The sequence below is a fragment of the Passer domesticus genome, chromosome 16 (assembly GCF_036417665.1).
Source record: "Passer domesticus isolate bPasDom1 chromosome 16, bPasDom1.hap1, whole genome shotgun sequence".
NCBI classification, from domain to species: domain Eukaryota; kingdom Metazoa; phylum Chordata; class Aves; order Passeriformes; family Passeridae; genus Passer; species Passer domesticus.
This window is the reverse complement of record NC_087489.1, coordinates 6,797,053-6,817,745: the sequence shown is the minus strand read 5'-3', so window position 1 is coordinate 6,817,745 and position 20,693 is coordinate 6,797,053. Positions and strand designations below refer to the sequence as shown.

The 20,693-nt window shown below is 50.7% G+C and overlaps 1 protein-coding gene across 1 annotated transcript in view; it reads right to left on the bottom strand.

Moving 5' to 3' along the window:
* Positions 1 to 244: 244 nt before the first annotated feature.
* Positions 245 to 20,693, bottom strand: part of JPH2 (junctophilin 2) — a 31,271-nt gene continuing 10,822 nt past the window's right edge. Inside the window, exons 3-6 of the mRNA XM_064390997.1 lie at positions 8,983 to 9,101; positions 4,839 to 5,626; positions 3,641 to 3,738; positions 245 to 2,757 (exon numbers count right to left, since the gene is read on the bottom strand). Of these exons, the coding sequence (XP_064247067.1) occupies positions 3,658 to 3,738; positions 4,839 to 5,626; positions 8,983 to 9,101 (988 nt within the window). The 3' untranslated portion in view covers positions 245 to 2,757; positions 3,641 to 3,657. The remainder of the gene's footprint in view (positions 2,758 to 3,640; positions 3,739 to 4,838; positions 5,627 to 8,982; positions 9,102 to 20,693) is intronic.

The following is a 20,693-nucleotide window of genomic DNA, read 5'->3' as shown; positions in this document are numbered from 1 at the left end:
AGTGTGCTCAGAGAGTTGCAGGGTCCTTAAAGGCTGCCTGAAAGCATTTAGTGAAAACAACTCTCTTTGCAAAGTACCCCCATCCATAAAAAAATGCAAAATTTTGAAACAGATCATTAAGAAAAAGCTAGAAAACATCCAGATGCCACCAGTGAAAATCTGCATTACTCTCTGCTTTAAAACTGGAGTGAATGCATCACTATGGAAAGAAACCTGGAGATTCCCCTGCAAAAATCCACATGGATAGAGTGAGCAGATAACTGTTTATTATTGCACATAATCCAGCAGAACAACCGACAGAAAACTCTGGACAGTAGTACACAGATTGTAGTAAACAGCCAGCAAAATCTGTGATGAAGGTATTTTTGTGTGAAGAGTGAAAGGTATCTGCATCTTTGTAAGACCTGAAAAGTATAACACAAAATCCTAGTCAGTTTTGAAAGCATGCAGTTTGAGGTAAATCTGGTATTTTGCATCTAAGAAAATGAAATCCCTAAGGGGCTCTCTCTCTATGTATATATCCATATCTCAGTGTAATATGGATACAGTTATACGTCACATAAAAGCAAATCTACCTACTTTTATCAGAAGGTTACTAGGAGGAAAGCACATTACTGAGTGCATATCACATGCATAAAAAATAGGGGGAGGGAAGGAATTACCTTAGCACTGTTGAAAAAAATCCATTTTTGTGCTTAGTGATAAATAAAAGCCCCTCAGGTCTCTCAATGGAAATTGTCTTGGTGAATAAAAGCAGTTGGGATATTGAAACTGCAGAGTTGGCAAGTGAATGCCAGCAAATGGAGACGAAACATTAAAGGCAGCAGAGCCTGGGGTTTGCAATACATTTATATTTAAGGAAAGAAAAAAAAAAAGAAAATAAGCAAATTGCTACTAAACTATGCTCTGTGGAAGTGTAGATGATGCTGCACAGCTTTCTCAGGACTGGTACAGCCACATGGCTTTTAGGAAAGGATCACATTCACTTCTCCCACACTTAATACCACATATTTGCTACTGTGGCAATGTTCCTGAGCTCAATAAGGTTAAAAAATAGACTTGGTTCACAAAGAAAAGTACTGAATTATTCTCACTCTCTTATGCCATAACTAGAGTAGATAAATTAGGTAGGTTCTGCCCCATGTCTCCAGTGAGTGTAAAACCCCTGTGTGTCTGCCACTCCATCTCTGAAATCCTTTCAGACTGACCTTTGAAGCAGACCGGGCATCTGTTTTTTTCCTTAACTATCATTTCCCCATTCTTTTCAGTCCAACAAAGTTTTCCCACCCAGTCCTGTGCTGTGGGACTTCAGGATACACAGAGGTGCACAACCAACTATAAATAACATCTCTGATTATCTTAAAAAGGGATAGAAAATACACATTGCTCTTAAAAGAAGGAAGAAACATGTCCAAGCACTCAGCCTCACGCTAAACTGTAACTTCATCTGTGCCGACTTTCTAAGCTCGCACTGCTAAGGATCAGAGCAGATCATGGTGGAAAAATCTCCTTCCAAAGGTCACTCCCTGTCACAGCTTTGGGAAAATGGGTGCAAATTGCCCAGACCTCAGCCTTGCACACACGAGCAACAGCTACGCTGCCCCACTGTACTCTGCCACTGCTGACAGCCTGGCTGTGCATATTTCTGAGCCCAACACCCAAACACACTGCAGTCACTCACATCTCTGCACCTTTTTTCTTTTAGGAATAAGGTAACCTCTCCCATGATGGCCACCCTGCATCCTCTGCTGGAAAGTCTGTTTGTTGGGTGCAATGAGAGGCCAGGACCCCTCCACAGCCTGGCACACCTAGGGGAGGAACCTGCAGGTGTACAGAGGCATTTTCAGCAAGACCCTCCTTTTCACTGTAACTCACAACATTTTCATAGACAGAAGGGGTAAAGGGACAAATTCAGCACACCTACTGCCTTTCCTGCTACAGTGGGAAGCCACCCACTGCAAGCTGCTTCTTTGCAGAGCATTGCTGGTGGCAGGAGAGCGCTTGGATGGTGCCTGGTCCCAAAAGAGGCCCCATCTCCACCCAGAGCACCCCCACAGGCACCAACAGCCTTGGATCCACCAGTCCCTCCCACCCCACCCCGCGGCCCCATCCGTGGTGCATTGGCCATGGGCAGGACTCGGGTCACACTTCAACAAGCCCAATATCAACTTGCTCCCCCTCTCCGTCCTCCATACATGGAAAATGATGCCAGGTGACAGGGGAAAGGAAAGACTTTTTGTTCATCCCTTTGGATGACTTCCAAGCACGGAGAGCAGCGCCGTCCACCCCGAGCCACGGCGCGGCTCTCATGAGTCATTCTGGTTGCTGGATTGCTTCATCACCATGCCATGGATGACAGTCTTTGGAAAATCTCTGACACTGTGTCAACCAAGGGAGTTACAAAACACATCAGTGTGCACGCATGAGACCTTCTCACTCATTTTCCTACAGCTACAGATAAATCCCTCATCCCTGGCATGGCAGGACAGTTGATGGCTTTGGTGAGAATAATTTAAGGCAACTGCTATTTTATACAAAGAAGAGGAGACCACAGTGCAGAAACTCTGGCTTTTCCTTGGTAGATTGCAGAGGCCAGCCACAGCCTGGGAGCAGGAAACTGAATTGATCTTCAGACACTCTCATTTAAGGTTGATGTTTGCAGTGCAACCTTGGGATCTCAAGTCCTCCTCTTAGGTGTTTCCAGGTGGCTGAGCTTTAATCCCCGCCAAGGTCTGAGGTCTCCACCAGCAGCAACGCCTGTCCCAGACACAGATAAATAGGAAAGTCAAGGGAGAGCAAAACACATGACCAACACATTACCATAGCTGTCTGCAAGGCTGAGTGAGACTAAAAACATGACAGAAAGCAGTGCTCAGCAGAGCAGTTTTGTCCCCCAGGAGGTCGGGGGAAAGCAGCCCAATATCCTCACACAGGCTCAGAGGGGTCTCTTGTGTTACATTCACATGAGGCTCAAGGGTCAGGTTCAGCCTTGATGGCAGATTTTGTTTTAAATATTTGAGCCCAAGACAAGTCTTGTGCAAGCTCAGGACACTTTCCTGTCTATAGGGGTACCACAGGCGAGAAACCTCACAAGATTTTATTGCCACCAAATCCAAATGTAAAACCTTATCCCAATTCAAGTGGAACTCCTGAGCAAGCTCCAGTCTTACAGACATCTTGATTCATATTTATCTTTAGTAAAACAATTAAGTAACAACTGCTGCAGAACTAATACGGGTGCAATTAGAGCTGCAGTATTCACATTTTTCATGTGTTCTTGCAGCTTGCTGGTCTGAGTGCCAAGAAATACTATAAAGCACAAACTTCCTGGGAGCAGCCATGTTGAAACAGCAAATTGAAAGTGTTTCTTGAAGCATTTGCAGTGAACAAATTTCAAATTTAACATCACACACTCTTGCAATGGAGTTCTCACTCCATGAAACATGCCCATGGTACTGGGAAGGCAAAACTATATGGTGGGATTGTATCCCACCCACACAGTTCTTGATTTTGAGAAAATGCATGAAATTATGACATAATTTCATGCAATAATTTTATGACATTTTATGAAAAGTGAGTCAACCTTAAAACATCCAGTGACATCTACAAATTGAGGATAAAATCTCATTCTGATTCTTACCTTGTTCAAGAGGCTCATCATGTCAAAAAATGTACAAATAGGATGGCCAGACCAATGTTCAGTAAGATGACCATGCAGATCACAATTGTGTTAGGTCCCTGAAGGAAAAACCCAAAACAGAGTATTACACACCAGAGCTCCATATAGACATAGCTTGATTCTGCTGCTCAAAAATACCACAATCACCCCCTCCAAATGCACTGAAATCTGGCACTTAACAACCAGAATTTCAAACTAGTGGAATGTTTATCCTATCCTATTCCTCCTTCTCCCCTGCAAATTCATTTGAAGGATGTTAAATCAGGCTTTTTTTGCAGCTAAATTAGATTAAAGGAGACCCTGACCAAAGGAACATGAACTCCTGATCCCACGTCAGGCTGCTCCTCCCAACTCCCTTCTGCATCCACATTGCCTGTGTTTGTAAACTTGCCATTTTTAATATCAGAATCATAGAATGCTTTGCTTTGGAAGGGGACCTTGAAGATCATCTACTTCCAAACCCCAACAAATGAAACCATGTGAGATTGCTGTAATTTCAGACCAAAGTATTTCCAAGCTGTGCTTTTCTAAAGTCACATTGGAATCATTCATGTCCAAAGGACTGCAAGATGGGACTCAGAGGCCTAATAAAATGTCTGGGTTTCCAGCTGTATTTGCTAAGAGCAAAATTAAGTTTCAATGACTATATTTTAAACCTGGGAAATTGGCTGGTGATTCAACACCACAGTCCAGCTCATGAGGTGCCCCTACAGCAAAAAAAATAATGGGTAAAAGAGAAACACACTTGAGCTCTTCCTGTTTTTTTCTCCCCAAATTTCACATCCAAGTTGGTTGGTAATGGGGTGGGAAAAGAAGGTGAGAAAAGTGGATAAAATTAATTGGAAGATGCCTGGTTTTGCACAAATTTTGAAATACGACGTGTCTGAAAGCCTATCTGCCCAGGTAAAGAGAGGAGGTCAAAACAGGAGGGTTATGGCAAGCATCCAGGCAGGGCAGGCAGGGCAGGCGGCAGGAGAGGGGGATGCCAACGCTCCTCAGCGGGCTCTAGGATCCCCAAAAGAGCTCTGGGCACCACTTGGCACCAACTGCAGCCCCAGGGTCTGGGGGTCTGCATCCCTCTGGGTCCTGCCAGACTCATGGGGAACAGTAAGGAAAGGCAAAGGTGGCTCTCAGGAGGCTCCCAGGGATGACCCATCACCTCTTCACACTCCTCCGCCTTCTGTGCTGCCAGCACTGCCGCGTGGGCCGGGCCGCGCTTGGCCCCGGCCTTGGGCTCCGTCCGGCCTGCTGCCCTGGCCTCAGTCTTCCTGTCGGCCGCGGGCTCGGCCCGGCCCACGGCCCTGCGCTCAGGGCTGGGGCGCTGCTGCGGCTCCTTGGGCCGAGGCGGCTCCGCCTTGGCCTCTGCCGCCACCGACGGCTTCTCCTCGCGGCCCTGCGGCGGGCCAGGGGTGCCCCCTCGGCGCTGGGGCTCCCCCCGGGGCTCCGGGGAGGGCGGCTCGTTCTCGGGGAACTGCTCCTCCTCATAGTCCGTGGCGGGGGTCACCGGCGACGTCCGGACGGCGTAGCTGTGGTAGCCCTTGAAGAGCTCGACGTCGGGCTCGCGCGCCATGCGCTGCAGCGGCCCGATCTCCATCTGCTCGGCGGGACGGCCGCGGCCCCGCGAGGCCGGGCGACCCTCGCCCTCGGAGGGAGCTGGGCTGCCATTGCCCGCCCGCCCGCCCGCCTCGGCCCAGCTGCCCGGACGGAGGGCCCTGTCCTGCCGGGGGGCCGCCTTGGCCCGCTTGGCCTCGGGAGGGGTGGCGGCGGGGCTGGGGGCCGGGCTGGCGCGGGGCCGCGGCTCCTCCTGCTCGTGGAGCTGGGGGCTCTCGGGCGGCGTGGGGGGCGGCGGGGCAGCCTCGGGCCGCGGCGCCTCCTCCTCCATGTTGACCGCGTGCTCCGCGTTCTCGATGATCTCCTGCAGCAGCTTCCGCTTCTGGTACTCGGGGCCTGCGGAGAGAAGGGTGTGAGGAGTCACTCTGGGATGGGGATAGCGGGGATACCCAGTGCCATGGGTACCCCAGTGCCATGGGTACCCCAGCGCCGTGGCACCATCCTGGCTTCGGCAGCTGTGCCCCCAGCAGCAATGGGTTTGGGGACTGTGGTGCAAGGGTCTGCAAGAGGACAAACTCCCAAACCAGACCCTGCTGCCAGGAGGAATTTCCTCCAGGAACTCCCAAAGGCTCCAAGCCTTACTGTGTGCTGTCCAGTTGGGAAGAACTGAAGGAGCAGGCAAGAGCTGCAGATAAGTTTAAAGAAAACAATGACAATCTGCAGCCCAGCTTTTTGTGGTCACACAGGTGGGTCATGCTTGGGCTAAGGAGGATACAGCTCCCAATGAACTTTGTTTATTGTTTTATTTAATGGCTAGGAAACTCTTCCATGTGGCCTCATTGGTGTCAAATAGCATGGTAATTCACAGGATACACACGATGACCAGAGTCATCAGGAAAGGCAGGGTCCCCAAATTATCTGTGTGCCATCCATCATGATAGGAAAAACATGTTTCTTATCTATGGAACAGGGCTGGAAGTTACACAGCCCTCTTGTCTGCCCTGAGCTCCACAACAGCAGCAAAATTACCTGGCACCATCACGAAAGGTGACTCAGGGCTTCAGATTTCATTTTGGCCTCGTCTCACACACTGACTTGTGAGTTCCTAGCAACATCGCCTCACTTCAATTTTTCACCTATCATTAAATCTTTACTTCTTATTAACCCTACTACAAATTGCAGCCCAGCCGGGGCCAGGGAAATTCAGACAGAGCGTGATGCTGAAGATATCCACCAAAATGCATCACAAAAGAACTGGGAATATCTTGTGGAGTAACAACCCTCCACAGTGCTCCACATGCTGGGATGTGCTGGGAGAAGGGTCCCCTCACATCACCATGATGCTCTCAGCAAGTGAGAACAAGAAGAGCATCATGCTCCCCTGTGCAGTGTGAGGTTGCAGAGCAGCTTCTTTGAAAGCAAAGCACCTGCTCTGGCCTCATTCTGTGAACCCCAGTGATGCTGATGAGTGCAGATATACAAGGCTTGCTCTGTGCTCCTGAACAACACTGTAGATCCTGGAGCCACACTGCCTCTGGCTGCCTCCCCTCATCTCCTCATCTCAAGGACTGATGCAAACCTGAGTCTGCTTGGGAAATTTTTCTTGGTGCTCCTTTTGCTCTCCTAATGATTTGCACACTGCTACCTCTGTCCATTCAGGCAATGCCTCCACTCGGAGGAACAGTGGGGAAAAGGAGAGCACTGATTTCAGCTGCTCTGCTCTGCCTGCACACTCCTGTCAATCAGCAGATGACCCATTCAGGGCCATTTATTTCTGGCTGCAACTGAGTTATTTGGAAGTCATTTCAACAGTTGTTCAGACTCCTCAAAATAGGCTGCCTGTAGCTCCAGGCTCCTTGCTCTCTCCTGCTGCTTTCTTCTCTTCCTGAATAATTTACAACACAAAACCCCCCAACTGCCTGGAGGACACACACTCAGCTCTCCACCTTCATCTACCAGCACATTTCAGCAAGGGTTTTGGCTTACATCCTTCTTTAAGTTGCCAGGGATGATACCCTAACTAAAATTCAGGGCTCAAGAGTTATTAGGGATTTGGTGCTTGCTGAGCAGGATTGCCTGTGCCAGACACAGCACAATCAATCTGCCAGGATAGCAGGGAGAAATACAGCTACCAAACACAGCTGGGCTCTCCTGGCTGTGTGAGCAGCAGCTCTCAGTCCCAGCAAAATCCAAGGCTGGACTACTGTCTGTTTTGTTCCTGGATGGTGCAACCGTGTGAGAAGAGATATATCCTTGTGCACTTTGGGAATTTAGAGGTTTAAAAGAATCATAGAAGAATAACATACATCAGGAGCTTAGAAGGCCACTGAGAGAGGCCAGGACCCAAGTGAGGCCCTACAACAGCAGCAAGAGGATCCAGCACCTGAGGAGCCAGCAGTGGAGGTCAGGCTGCCCCAAGTGCTTTACAGAGACTGGTTCAATTGTCTCATTCAATTGCCATGGGTGGAAAAAATAATCTAGCTAGATGTCCAAAACCTCCCCACAGGGATTCCAGTTTCCTTTGTTTCTGTTCTATAAATACCCCAGTGTGCAAAGGGTGAATGCAGAACTGTGAGTGGCAGCTGGGGGGCTTATGTGAGGATCAAGAGACATTTAACCATTGTCAAATGAAGTGCCATGGGCTGGCTCATGCCCATGCCCGGGTGCTCTGGTGTTTCCCCACTCAAAGCCAGCTCCAACAGGCATTGCTGGGTGCTGGGGAGGAAGAGGCAGCTCTCCAGTCTGGTGTTTCCCCAGCTCATAGGTGCAGGAGAAGGTGAGAGAACAGGGAATTTAGGAAAATCTGTCAGCATGACTCTCCCCAACCAGGCACCAGCTCTGAGCTGCTCCCATTTCCCACTGTGTGCCCTGTGCTGGGAGTGGTACAGGAGATGCAGAGACACCGAAATCAGAGCAGGGGCAGGTGTCAGGTTTTGCTGAGCACAAGTCAACCTTTGGCTTCTACCCCCAGTTTTACCACTGTGATAGTCCCTTGTGATCTTGCCTCAGTAACCATGGGACACTGACTCCAGGCAGTAAATCCAAATAATAAGAAAGACAGGATGAAAATGTAGGCACTTGGAATTTTATGTTCTGCTCTGTTATTACCTTCCCTCTCTGTAAAGCAAAGTTTTCCAGGAAGAACATTTCTCTAGCTAACTCAGTCTAGGGAAAAGTAATGGCATTCACAATGCTGATTCTAATATTACACTTCTCATCTACTAATCCTCAGTGCTTGGTCTCACAGAAAGAACCTCCCAAGTGTTTACCCAGCCAAATAATTAGCAGTGATACTGACAAATTAATAGAGAATCAGGAAAACAGTATTTTGTATTAGCTGCTTTCTTATAGGATATTACATCCCCTAATTAGCAGAGTCTGATTGTTCTGAGGCCCCACAGGATATGGGTTTGTGAGTCAATGTGCAACACTGTTCCAAGAAAAAGCCACAAGGGGTGTATCTATAGGAGAGGTGCAGATAGCCCCGAGCTTGCTGCCTGTCCTGCCTGGTGTTCTGAGGCTTTGGTGTGTGGAAAAACATGAAAAGCTCAGAAACTGTGGGGTTTTCCTCCAGTCTATGGTAACACAGTGAGTAAAACAGTGGTGTCAGGAGGACAGCAAATCAGCCAGGGCAAGGGGCTGGCTGCAACTGAGCAAAAGAGGATTTAGGATAGACAGGAGAGCATTTTGTGGAATTATTAAGTGGGTGAAGCACTTGAACAGATTCCCCATGGAAATGCCTCTGATCCTACCTGGCTGGTAGAAGTCTGGGGAGAGCTCCCTGGCCATCATTCTGGCTATGCCTGATTCGTTGTTGGCTGCCTGAGCTGCCTGCTCAGACCCTTCAGCCTTGGCTTTGGCATGAGCCGTCCTGCAGAGAGAAGAGGGGAGAACAGTGAGCACCCCCTGAGCCAAGGTCATCCCACTCACACAGCAAACCCTGGCTGCCACCAAAACTGAATCAGCCCAGCTGGCATAACAGCACTCAGAATTTGCCCACATGACCCAAAACCCTACACTCAGGCAGAGAAGAGCAGATTTTCAACATGGAAGGGGCCCAGATGCTCAAGGGTAAGGTGGAAAGGCTGCACGTAGGGAACAGGGCAGGTGCATTTGCAAATGTGAGCATGTTCACATGCTGCAGAGAGGCACTGCAGAATGGGCTCACTGCTGTGCTGCTCAGAGGAATGACCAAGGCATCACACAGGCATGGTTGGTGGCTGAACTGCTGTGTGTCACCAGCCCTGAGCTGCTGCACCTTGCCAGAGGCACTGTGCCCCTGCTCAGCACACAAGATGGTTTTTCCCAGAAATTCCTCTCTTGTAGCTCTTGTAGCTCTCCAGCAAACAAAATGCCTTGTCCAGGACTCCTTTACTCGCTGCAGGCTGACAGGCTGATCTCACCAGAGCTATTGTCTCCCTCTCAGCTTGGCTCTCTGAGTCCTTTCCACTCCTTCCCAGCACATCTCCTCCTTGCTCCACAGGGTTACAGGCTATGGGAGTTATTTTACTGGCCAGCTGTCGTATTCCTCACATGCCTCATGCTCAGAGCCCTGTGATCTTCCTGCTAAAAGCAGGGATGGCTTTACAGCCCAGTTGCTCACAGTCTGGGAAGGAGCTGACTTCAAACAGCAATGTTGCACCTTAAAAATACGGGTGGGAAAGAGCAGTATATTCAGCTGCTTTGTTGCACTCAGATCTTACTGAGAGGTGCCTTCCCTGTGGCCTCACTGACAGATTTTCCAAGGCTCCCCATATTCCCTGTTTCATGTATTTTTGTGTAATAAGCAGTTAGCATTCCTCCAACTCCAATTCACCCTAAATTACAACCTTTAAAGTGGTCTTAGGGTATCTGATGAGCCCTTTTCAGATGCAGGTTGGTATCTCATCATGTTTTAGGACTAAAAAGGAGGAAAGATGCAGTTCTCATTCCTGCAGTGGAAACTCTCCAGAGGAATTTATGGACCGTTAGTCATGAAATGAGGATTGATTCCTTGCCATTAAACTGAGATCCAGTGGGAAGACAAGACAAGCTGAAGTCCTTGAATACTCAACAGGTGCAATGAAAAGATGATAGAAATGCTGTTCTGAGACCCTTTCAAGGGAGAAGATACACACATATGCCATTCTGAGTAACTGCAGGGAAAGAACTGAAAGTAGGGCATCAATCCCAACTGATACAGGCAACAGTGTGACTTGACAAGGGGCCAGAAACACTGCTCAGGGCCCTGTGATAGAGAAGAGGGTGCAGAGCTGCTGTGGCTCAGCCTGTCCCTCCCTGGAATGACATCCCATGCTGCTGGAGCCATGATTCACCTCCCTGCCCACACTCACACGTTATCTCCCTGCTTTCTCTGCACATTGAGCTGCCTCAGATTGCAGTCATTCTTGGTCTTTTTATCCGAAACTATTTCAGCTCCTGAAAAACCCAGAGACACGATGAGGCAGAAAACAGCATTTTTAGGCTGCTGCTTGCAAGCAGGGGGTCTGAGCCAGTTCTGAACAGAGAAAGCACCTCCTTTTTTGGTAGCTATAATCAGCATGATTAATTCCACTATAATCTGGCAGGGGCCAAGGGGAATGTGTCTGTGCTCTCCATGCCTGGGGGATCAGAGTGGGCTGGGTGTGCTGTGCCTGGGGCACACAGCCTGCCTGGCGCCGGCCCCAGGGAAGAGCCTTTCCAAGGGAGGATCCAGCTCTTGATCCTGGCAGGACGTGCTCCAGGCCCTGCCTTTGTCCTGCTGCTCCTGGAGGATGAGATTCATCATCAAGAGATAAAATTCTCCCTTTCAGTTGCTCTCTGAGCCAGGCAGATGCTATCCTGACCAATTCCCAGACAATCACCCAGCTGGCCCCAGCTGGAGGAGCAGCAGGCAGCTCCTGGCAAGTGCTTTCCTCAAAGTAGCTCCCAAAGAAGTAATCTGGAAGCGCACTAGATGTGCTCTCACCAGTAAGGACAGAGCTGGACATGTCAACATGTGTGCAGATGGCTCCTGCATGCTCAGCTCTCTCCCAGCACCTGGGGACAACACAAGAGAACAGGGCTCTCTTATGGAGGGCTGCAAGCAGCACTGCATCCCCTGGTGCCTGGAGATGTTGGAGCTCCCAGTTATGCTTTTCTTCTGCAGGAGTTTTGCTGGATGCTATTTGACTGCAATTCCTGCAGAAGGAGAGATGGCAAGCCTAAGAAGATCCAGCCAGGGCTGCAGAGGCTGCAGTGAGGATGCTGTGGGTGCTGGGGAGCTGAGCCATTGCTGTGAGACACCACAGCCCCAAGGGTAGCAGGGCTCTACATTGAGGGGTGTGAGGGCAGGGACACTGGGGCAGCTCCTGGGCTGCACACACGGAGCAGTGACAAGAAGCTGAGCAGCACAACTTTGGCATCCTGCACTGCCCCACGGCAGCTCTCACTCTGTGGGACACAGGTGACCTCTGCTCCTGTCCCCCTGCTTGCAAAGCCATCCAGAGGTGTTTGATGTGGGGGGACTATTGTCAACACAGCTGCACTTTCAAATCTGGCAGCTCCAGCTGACCACACATCGATCCTGTTGGCATCCCAGGAGAGCACTGCTCTCCCAGCCAGCCTGGCCCCAGCAGGGATGCTGATGCCCTGTGCTGGGTCCCTCTGTTGCTGAGATCATTTACCTGGCAAGGTGAGGAACGTTTGGCTTTCAGAGACATGGCAGGGTGTCTGAAGTTCATCTTTTCTGGCTGAGCTGCACATCCCCACGACACCAAGGGACACAGTGCAGCCCTCCAAAAAACCCACACTGAGGGTTTTAGTGGCACTGTGACAAAGCCCAGCCTAGAGGAAAGGGTCCAGCCATAACAATAACATCTAGCTGGCCTCGAGTATCCCTGAATTTATTATTTATCTGTGTGGCTGGCAGAGCCTGGGAGCCCAGAACAGAGGAAAACTTGGCCCTGGCAGCAAAGCAGGAGACAAATGCCAGTCACCCTGGGAGAGCCCAGTGCATGCAGCACAACAGCCTGTCCCATCCACAGCCTGGGGTCTGCCAGGAGCAGGATCCAAGGAAAGAAAAAGCCCAGGGAGGTTTGAGGGTGTCAGGAAGGTGATTTTCAAACCCCTGAAGTGAAACGTGCAAGAAGAAAAATTTCTTCCAAGGTTAAGATCTTCTCAAAAAGCAAAACAAGCTTTTGCAAAAAGGAAATACCAGCCTTAATAAATTTTATGCCATTCATCCACACTTTAATCCACACTTTTTAATTTACTGTTGTTGTGTTGTCACCTCCCAGTAACTCTGCAGTAAACAGCCCCTGCAAAAACCAGCAGAGGAGAAAGTCTGGAGATAGAGGAGCTCAGCGGGAACTGAAACACACACCCAGGGGCTTTAGAGCAGCCCGCAGCAGAATCCAAAAGACCCTTTTCAAGGCAGCAGTGGAAAATGAGCCACGAACAATAAACACATCCAGCTGGAGGAAATCAGCACAAAGAGGGACCTTTCCAAACCCACACCGGTGCTCCCGTCCCAAAGGCAGCGCTGCCAGGATGAACGCTTCCCAACTGCACCCTGAGCCATCTCCCCGGGCAGTGCTGTTAAAAATAGCTCCAGTGAATTCTTTGCAAGGAGGAGCAGCAGCTCGGAGCCGAGCTGAGGGGAGGCATGTGGGCAATGCCTGCAGCCCCTGTCCCAGCCCTGCTGCCACTGCCACCCGGCTGGATCACAGCAGCTGCCGGGCTTCACACCCCAGCAGGGCGGGAGGGTTAAATGCATCTGCTGCTTTATTTGCTCCTCTGGCATGGCTCTAATGCTCTAATCGTTTTTGTACTAGTGCAGGACAGAGCACCACTCCTGGCCATCTCCCAGAAACACTGCCTGAAGCATTCCTGCAGCTGCTGCTGAAATGCGCCACAGACACACGAGCGCAGCTGAGCACCGCGCTAACAGGTGAGGCCCAGCCCCAGCCAGCACCCCGTCTCTTTGGACAGTTTTTGTGGTTTTGCACATCCACATTGGATTAGACTGCAAATGAAACTGGAATTAGCAGGGAATACTGCAAATACCAGACAGGGCTGGAGTGCCTGAAGATGCAGCAATGACCTTGCAGCTAGAAATAGGGGAAGAGTTGAGCTCTCTGCCCTCACATTTGCTTACTGGGGGAATGTCAGACCTGTCCAGTGCTGTCCTTCCTTCTCCAGGGTCCCCCTTCTCCTGTTGATTCAGCAAACCCTGAGCAAGGACCAGCTGAACACCCCTCCAACCCAACCCATTCTATGATTCTATGATTTTATGATTCTATGATTCTTGCCATTCTTGATATTAGGAGCTGTCTAGAAGATCATTAAGCAAAAGTAATTCATGAGTCAGTTCTAGGAAGAGAGTCTTCTGCTGAACTCCCCTCTCCTGGAAACTGGCTTTTCCACTCCCAGCCAAATCCCTGCTCCAGTATCCAGCACAAATCATTCTGTCCTTATCAAGAAACTTAAAATAATTGTTTGTCTTGGCAGGAATGTTTGCAGCACTTAGAAGGGATCAAGGGAAAGCTGAAGAAGTGTTTTTGTTAATGGCAACACGGTCCCTTCTGTGCTCACATCATGAAGGGCAAGGGGACACACACCTGGGCTGGGGCTGGATGACATTTAAAGGTCCCTTCCAGAAATCTATGATTCTACATCCTGACTAGGACAGAACTTTTTGGCTTCTCTATTTGACACATTGTCCTCATACTTGTGTCACCTCTCTAGCTGGAGCATCCCTTTCTTCCTGCTCAGTCCCAGTCCATCTCCTTTGTGTCTCTCCCTCTGCCTGCACATGCATGCAGATACCAGCAAAACTCTGCTACCCTCATTTGCCTATAACCAGCCCACGGGACTGAAATTCCCTCTTCAGTGCACCTCTCATGCCACTTTCCCTGCCCTCAGCCAAACCCATCTGTCCCATCCCACGGGTGTCCTGCCCTGACAGAGAGCTGTACCATTCATGTTCCTTTTGCCCTTTTTGCTCCATCACTCACATGCATACACCCACTCCACTTCCACTGTGACACTCCTGGGGTGCATGAGCCTTTGCTGCTTTATAATACGGGCTCTGCACCTGCAAGGTGTGATCTAAATTGTGAAATAAGCATAAATCAACACAATTTGCATCCTAAAGGAAACACCTCCATACTGCTGAAGCAGAAAGCCAAAAAGAGAAACCATTTTGACTTTGCAGAGCAGCTCATGAGATGCCCCAGGCTTTTCCCTCTTGGTACCAGCACTTACACAGAAGTGGCAGCACTTTGTACATGCCCAGGTTACTTGGCTGGTTAAATCAGACCTTTTCTCCTCCTTCCACAGCAAGGGCATGACCAGGCCATTCAGCCCAGAGAAAAGCATCCTTTTCTGTGCAGTGCTTTAGGAGCACCGGCCTGGCAGAACTCCCTGCCACCTAACGAGCTCAGCCTTTATGATTACTTGGTGAATTTTTAAAATACCGAAATGTTATCCTTAGCTCTAAATAGCTCTGAGCCACTTGCATCTTTCACTGAGGGATACTTCCCTTTGGAGCAGTTAAAGTGATATTAATCTTTCATCAGACAGATCTGCAGCTGTCTTCAATGAGAGGACAACCTACTCACCCCAGCCCCACGTACAGGAGGATCTGCCCCATCAGTCTCTGCCAGCCCGAGTGCCCCAGGAGCTGAGCAGGACTGGGTGGCCAGCGGTCAGCAGGGCCTGGCTGTGCCACCCTGCACAGGCCCATGGGCTGTGAGGAGCCCGTGGGGCTGGCACAGCCCACAGCTGCTCTCTGTTTCCCCCACAGCCCCAGGATGCAGCCAGCAGCTGCCCAGAGCTGGCTACAAAGGGAGCAGAGCAAGCCAGAGCCTGCCAGCTCAAAGGGCTGCTGGCACCAGGATGGCACCCTGACCCAGGGACACTGCACCACGGGCAGGACAGGCAGCTCCTGGCTCTGCTGGAGCCTGGCCTGACAGCACAGCCAGGCTGGGAGCAGCTTGTCAGAGCATCCACAGAGATATTTTTGGGAAAAGGGGGATTTGCAGCTGCCAGCTGGACCCTCTCCTTCTCCCCCTGGCTTTCAGGGCCACTTTGCTGCTCTGGGTGCAGATTGAGTGGAGCCCCAAGCAGCAGGAGCAGGTCCCTCAGAGCAGCACAGCCTTGGGAATATGCCCAAATGCCAGTGATTTATTCCAGCTTCCAGGACACCCTTACCAATGGGGCTCAGCAAATGCCCTGGGGACCCTGATTTAATTAGGTACTACTGCAGGATGAAAGGAGCTGGGTTATCCCACTGATTACTGCATCAAAACATCTTTACAGCACAGATGCAATCAGGGTCCTTCAGCCTTTTCACCCCCTGTGTGCACCTGCCTCCCTGGGCTGTTCCTGCACTGAGTGAGCAGGGGCTGCTCCCTGCCCTGCCTGTGGAATTCCCACTTCCAAGAAAGAGCAGGAATACAGCAAACATTTGTTTTGAGGGAGCCTGCCTGACCCAGGAGCTCCTGCCCAGCCCCAGCTCTGCCAAACAGACAGCATCCATAAGAGAAGTGTGTTTTACCAGACTGCTGGATCCACCAGCATTAAAATGGGTCAGAACATCTGTGTTTTCACTCTAAGATTGTTGGTTTTTTTAACCAAAAGTTTTAGCACCTTCTAAAGCAAATATTTTTCAGATTTGAAATCTGAAAACCAAATATTAATCCAAACCAAAAGAGTGAGGAACTGCTGAATCTGTTTTGTGGGGTTTTTTTCCAAGTCAAAAAAAGAAAAGCAGAATTTTTTAGGAAATGAAGGCATATTTCTTAAAATATTGCATTTGCCCAAAACCCCAATTACTTATCAAAATTTAAAGTAGGAGCCTTTTTTTCCGAGTCCTGTAAGTCTCTTGAGTTGATGTTCACAGATCTGAGGTCCAGGGAAAAGAAGAGATGGAGCTGGGAGGGCACCAGCCCACATCCAGGCTTCAGTGCCTGCAGCTCCCATGCACCTGGACCCAAGGCTGCTGAGAGCACCAGGCAGATGGGACACCAGGTCCCTGCCAGCCCTCAGTGAAAATCATCAGGCTTTGCAGGAGCAAAATGAAAAAACTTGGACTGCAAAAGCCAAAGGGCTCTGGCTCAGCACCAGGATAAGCTGAAAAAAATGCCCCTCCTCCAGGAGAAGGGAGGGTTTCTGCATCGCAGGCTTTCTATTTAAATTGGACCTTTTACTTAAATATTATTTCTTTTTCAAGATAAGGCTTTTTCACATTCCACTGAAATGAGGATAATCTCTGAGCGAAGCATGGTTGAATTCAATGATTTCAAAGCCCAGCTCCCTGCTGGCTGATTGCAAGCATTTGGATGGGAGTCAGAGCCCTCTTGTTCCACGCAGCAGCAGATCAATTGAACGAGTTGCTATCATTTTCCACAGTCATTTTTGCAGATTAAAGTCACACTTCTTCTTTCCCTTTCTGTGTTTGTAAACTGTTGAGATAAGGATTTCCCACAAGGTCAGAATGAACAGCCCATTAACTCCACTTTCCCTGCCTGGCTGGCTATCTGAATTGTACCCATCCCTAGGGCTGACGTCCTGCCATCCCACCTCTGCTCCTCTCGAGGGGATCCCTGCAGGACAGAGCTTCACTTGCCTCAACCCTGATAACCCAGGAAGCCCTGGAGAAAGCTGTGTGCTGTCCAGCAGATGCCTCCTCCTTGGAGCTACTGAAAATGCATGTTCCCTCTTACCCTAATAAGGCATGAAAGTGCCTGAGGAAATTCATGTGAGGTGGGTGGAAAGCAGATAAAGCCCTGCACCCTCCTCTGGAGTCAGAGCACATCCCGTGTAAGGAGCATGGTGGGCCAAAAATGTGTCAGTGCTGGAGCTGCAGCCAGCCTGGATGAGGCTGCTCTGGGAGAGGGCTGGAAGAAGGGCTGAAGGCATCACACCATCACTCACCCCGTGACACTGAATCCCTCCAGCCCACAAAGCCTCACACACACCTCCCCTTTGTGGGGGGACACACTGTGGGTGTCCTGCAGCTGGGGGGGGGTCTGATCCTGGCTCTGGACCCCAGCACTGGGCCTTGCTGTCCCCATGGCCACACTGGATCAGGAACAGAGAAGAGCTCACCCAAACCCTACAGCCTGCACTGCCACCAGTGGATGGGTGGAACAAGGAGTAGGCAGAGGTTTGAAAACAGCAATATTTCTGCAAAGCAGGAGACTGCTGTGCCACACAGAAAGTGGGAGAGTCCCGGGGCTTCAGCTGGTGCAGAAATAGATGCCAGAAACTGGGTTTCTATTAAGCAAAGGTGATGAAACAGGATTATCCTCTTTATAAACAACCAGGCTCTGTGAGAAACATCTTTACTGGGACAGCAGGACTGAGGAGCATCCCCTCAATGCTGTGTCCTGGCACTCAGCTATAGCAGGGAGCCACGTGGCTGCCCTTGCTTCTCCCTGTCCACTGACTCTCTGAACCCTGCCCATGGAAGTACCAAGATGCAGATTCCCATTATGGGGGCTGTGAGGCAATCACAATTCCTGGAGCAGCCAGAATACCCAGCATCAAGGAACTGTGCTCGGCTCAGGCCACTCCACTGCCTCCAGGTGTGGTTGTACCTTGCTAGAAGTGACCCTTCCACTGCACCCCATGGGGAGGTGAGGGGTAGTCCTTGGTCCCCCTGCACATCCATGCATTTGTCATTTAAGCCCCATAAGAGCTCAGGCCGTGACATCTGTGATCTTTGGTGTCTGCAGAAATGCTGCTCACAACTCTCGTGTCCCTCCCTGGCAAACAGCAGCCAGTAACCCACCCGGGGCTCAAAAGCTCTGCCAATCTCCTGCCTCCTTCTTCCTCCTAATTACACACCCTCACACTCGGAGCTGTGGAGTCCTGGAGCAGAGGGATTGTGAGGCTGGGAGAGCACAGGAGGATCAGCTGCTCCTTCCTGTCTGGCAGGGCTGTCCTGAGCCACGGCTGCTGCTGCTGCCCACACTCACAGGGTGGCCATGAGCATCCCACCCTCCTCTGGCTTTAGACCTAAAGGTCTGGGAATGTGCTGAACGCCTGAGGTGTCTAATACCTGCGCCTCTAGCTAAAAGCACACTTTAAAAAAATCCTTTTGCCTTTTCAGAGCAAACCCCAAGTCTGATTCAACAAACCTAAAATCCCAGGTCTGAAATCTGGCCTCAGGGAAAGCTGAGCTGTGCTGTCAGGAGCACCAAGGCCACCGTGGTCACAAACCATACCTCACCAAAGAGGTGTTTGGGGAAGAGATCCCTTTGGCTCCCCACTTTCCCCACCAGCAGCCTAAACCCCCAAGAGCAGTGGGGACAAGGGCAGAGCTGTGCCAAATAAAGCCCCTTCCGAGTGGGAGCGCGCAGCCCAGCCCCAGCGGCGTGGGCTGCCCCAGCCCCAGCTCTCAGCTGTCACACTCAGGCCACGCTGATAAAGCCCTGCTCTGCCTGCCCTTATTTAGTCAGGAGCCTGTGCTGACTGCAGCGATTTTGGGACGTCATTTGCACCACACAGGCGCGTTCCCCAAGGAGAGGCTCGCCGCTGCCCGGCCACGCAGCCTGGAAATGCTGAGCGCAGGGAGAAGCGGCGACGCTGCCGGGAGCGCAGCCAGGCACCAGAGCCTTGGAAAGCCATACAGGGGCTGCCAAGCGCCCTTGTTGTTTGAAGGGAGAGCTAAGATGTGCCCCAAAGTCATGGGTATGGATAGAAAACCAAGTTGGGCCTCAGAATGAGGCCACAGCTCACACTGTGAGCAGTGCCCACGTGTTGGTGGTGGGGAAGTCACATCAATGTCATGCATGGCACTGAAGCTCTCTTGTGCTTTCACACAGCACAAGCTCATCCTAATGAATCAGGAATTGATGCCCCACACTTCAGAACACAATCTAGAAATTCCTACAGATATCTACTGATATTACATTAAAACAAAAATAAATCTAAAATGTCTTCACTCATAGTTGTACTCTCCAGGTACAAATCACACAGGGGCTACAGGGCCAGCACAAACTGGTGCAGCACAGTAGCCATTATAGCCTCGAATATCTTGCTTTCCTACTGATCCTGCGACTTCCAGCAGATATATCTGAGGTGTTCCTGCCAGGACATGCACCCTTCAAAGGATCTCAGAGCTTGGCCAGACCCGTGCCTTGCAGGACACATGGCCAAGTCCCTCCATTGATTTTGGTCCAAGTCACTGGGCAGCACAAGCATGTGCAGAAGCAGACCACGTCAGATACTGCTGCAATGGGACAGAGGTGGGATTTGCAGTATTTACACTCATTTTGTCCTTAAAAAGCACCTGAGAGAAGGAAATCCCCTGTAAAAGCTGCCCAGCTACTGAGCACATAAGTTTCAAAAAATCAAAGGTTCCCTCTGCAGACAGTCCTGCCCTTCCTTTATTTTATTTTATTTTAATCTGTTCTGAAGAGATGAAAGCTGACCATTTTCATGGTTCTTCTCCCTGTATTCTGTGGGACCACCCTCCCCACCTGCCAGGCAAACACACGCTGCTCCCCAGGCACAAGGAGCATCAAGCACCCAGGGCACAGAGCACCCTGTTCTGTTCCAGCCCATGTGCCCAGAAAGCTGCAGGGCAGCTGTTGCACACCTCAGCACAGCTTGGAACCAGCTCACTCATGGCCTGGTGGCAGCTGTCCCCTCCTCACAGTCCCCTTCATCTCCTGGGAGGTGAAGCCCCAGCTGTGATCCCAGGCTCTCCCTGTAATTCCCATCCACCCTAACTTATTTCCAATGGAGTCCCCAGCCAGGTTGGAGTGGGGGAAAGGGGAGGGTGGAGGGACACAGCAGGTGCCTTCACCTGGCACTACTGCAGGAACAGCCATGTGCCAGCTCTGACAGGAACCCCTTGGGTTCACAGCAGGGCTAATGAACACATGGTGTGTGTTAAGTGTGTTAACCCCACATCCATGGCCACCCCTGGGCAGGAGTAAAGCCATGTCTGCCAGCTGCCACAGAGGCTGCATTCCAAGATGACTTTTCTCCTGAGTGAGAGCAGCCTGGGTGAGCATTCACACTCCAGCTTCCATCAACTCCACCCCTCCAGCTGATCTCCAGAGCTGCTGAGGGATGTCCCCACCATCTGAGCAGCACCAATGGGCTTTGCATGGCTGCTGACCTGGATGGGCTGCTCAGGAGAGCATGGCCCATGCCAAATGATTTACAGTGAAATAATAAAAAACAGAGCTGTTCTCTCAGCTGACAGTGAGACGATGCCCTCAGCTTCTTGCACAACTGGGAAAGCAGCTGGATTGCCAACCCAGGAGGATTCAGGAGGGAGCTGAGGAGGCCAGGGCAGCAGAGGCAGCAGGACAGGCAGTAGCTGGCACTGCCCACGGCCCTGGCTGGAACACCCAAGTGAAACAGCACTGTTTCACAGGGACAGGAGCTGTGAAGCTGCCCCAGACACCCTCGGAGCAGAGCATGGGCCAGGGCAGCTTTGGTGACTGCACTGAGCATTGTCCCTGGCTGTCACTGCTCTCCT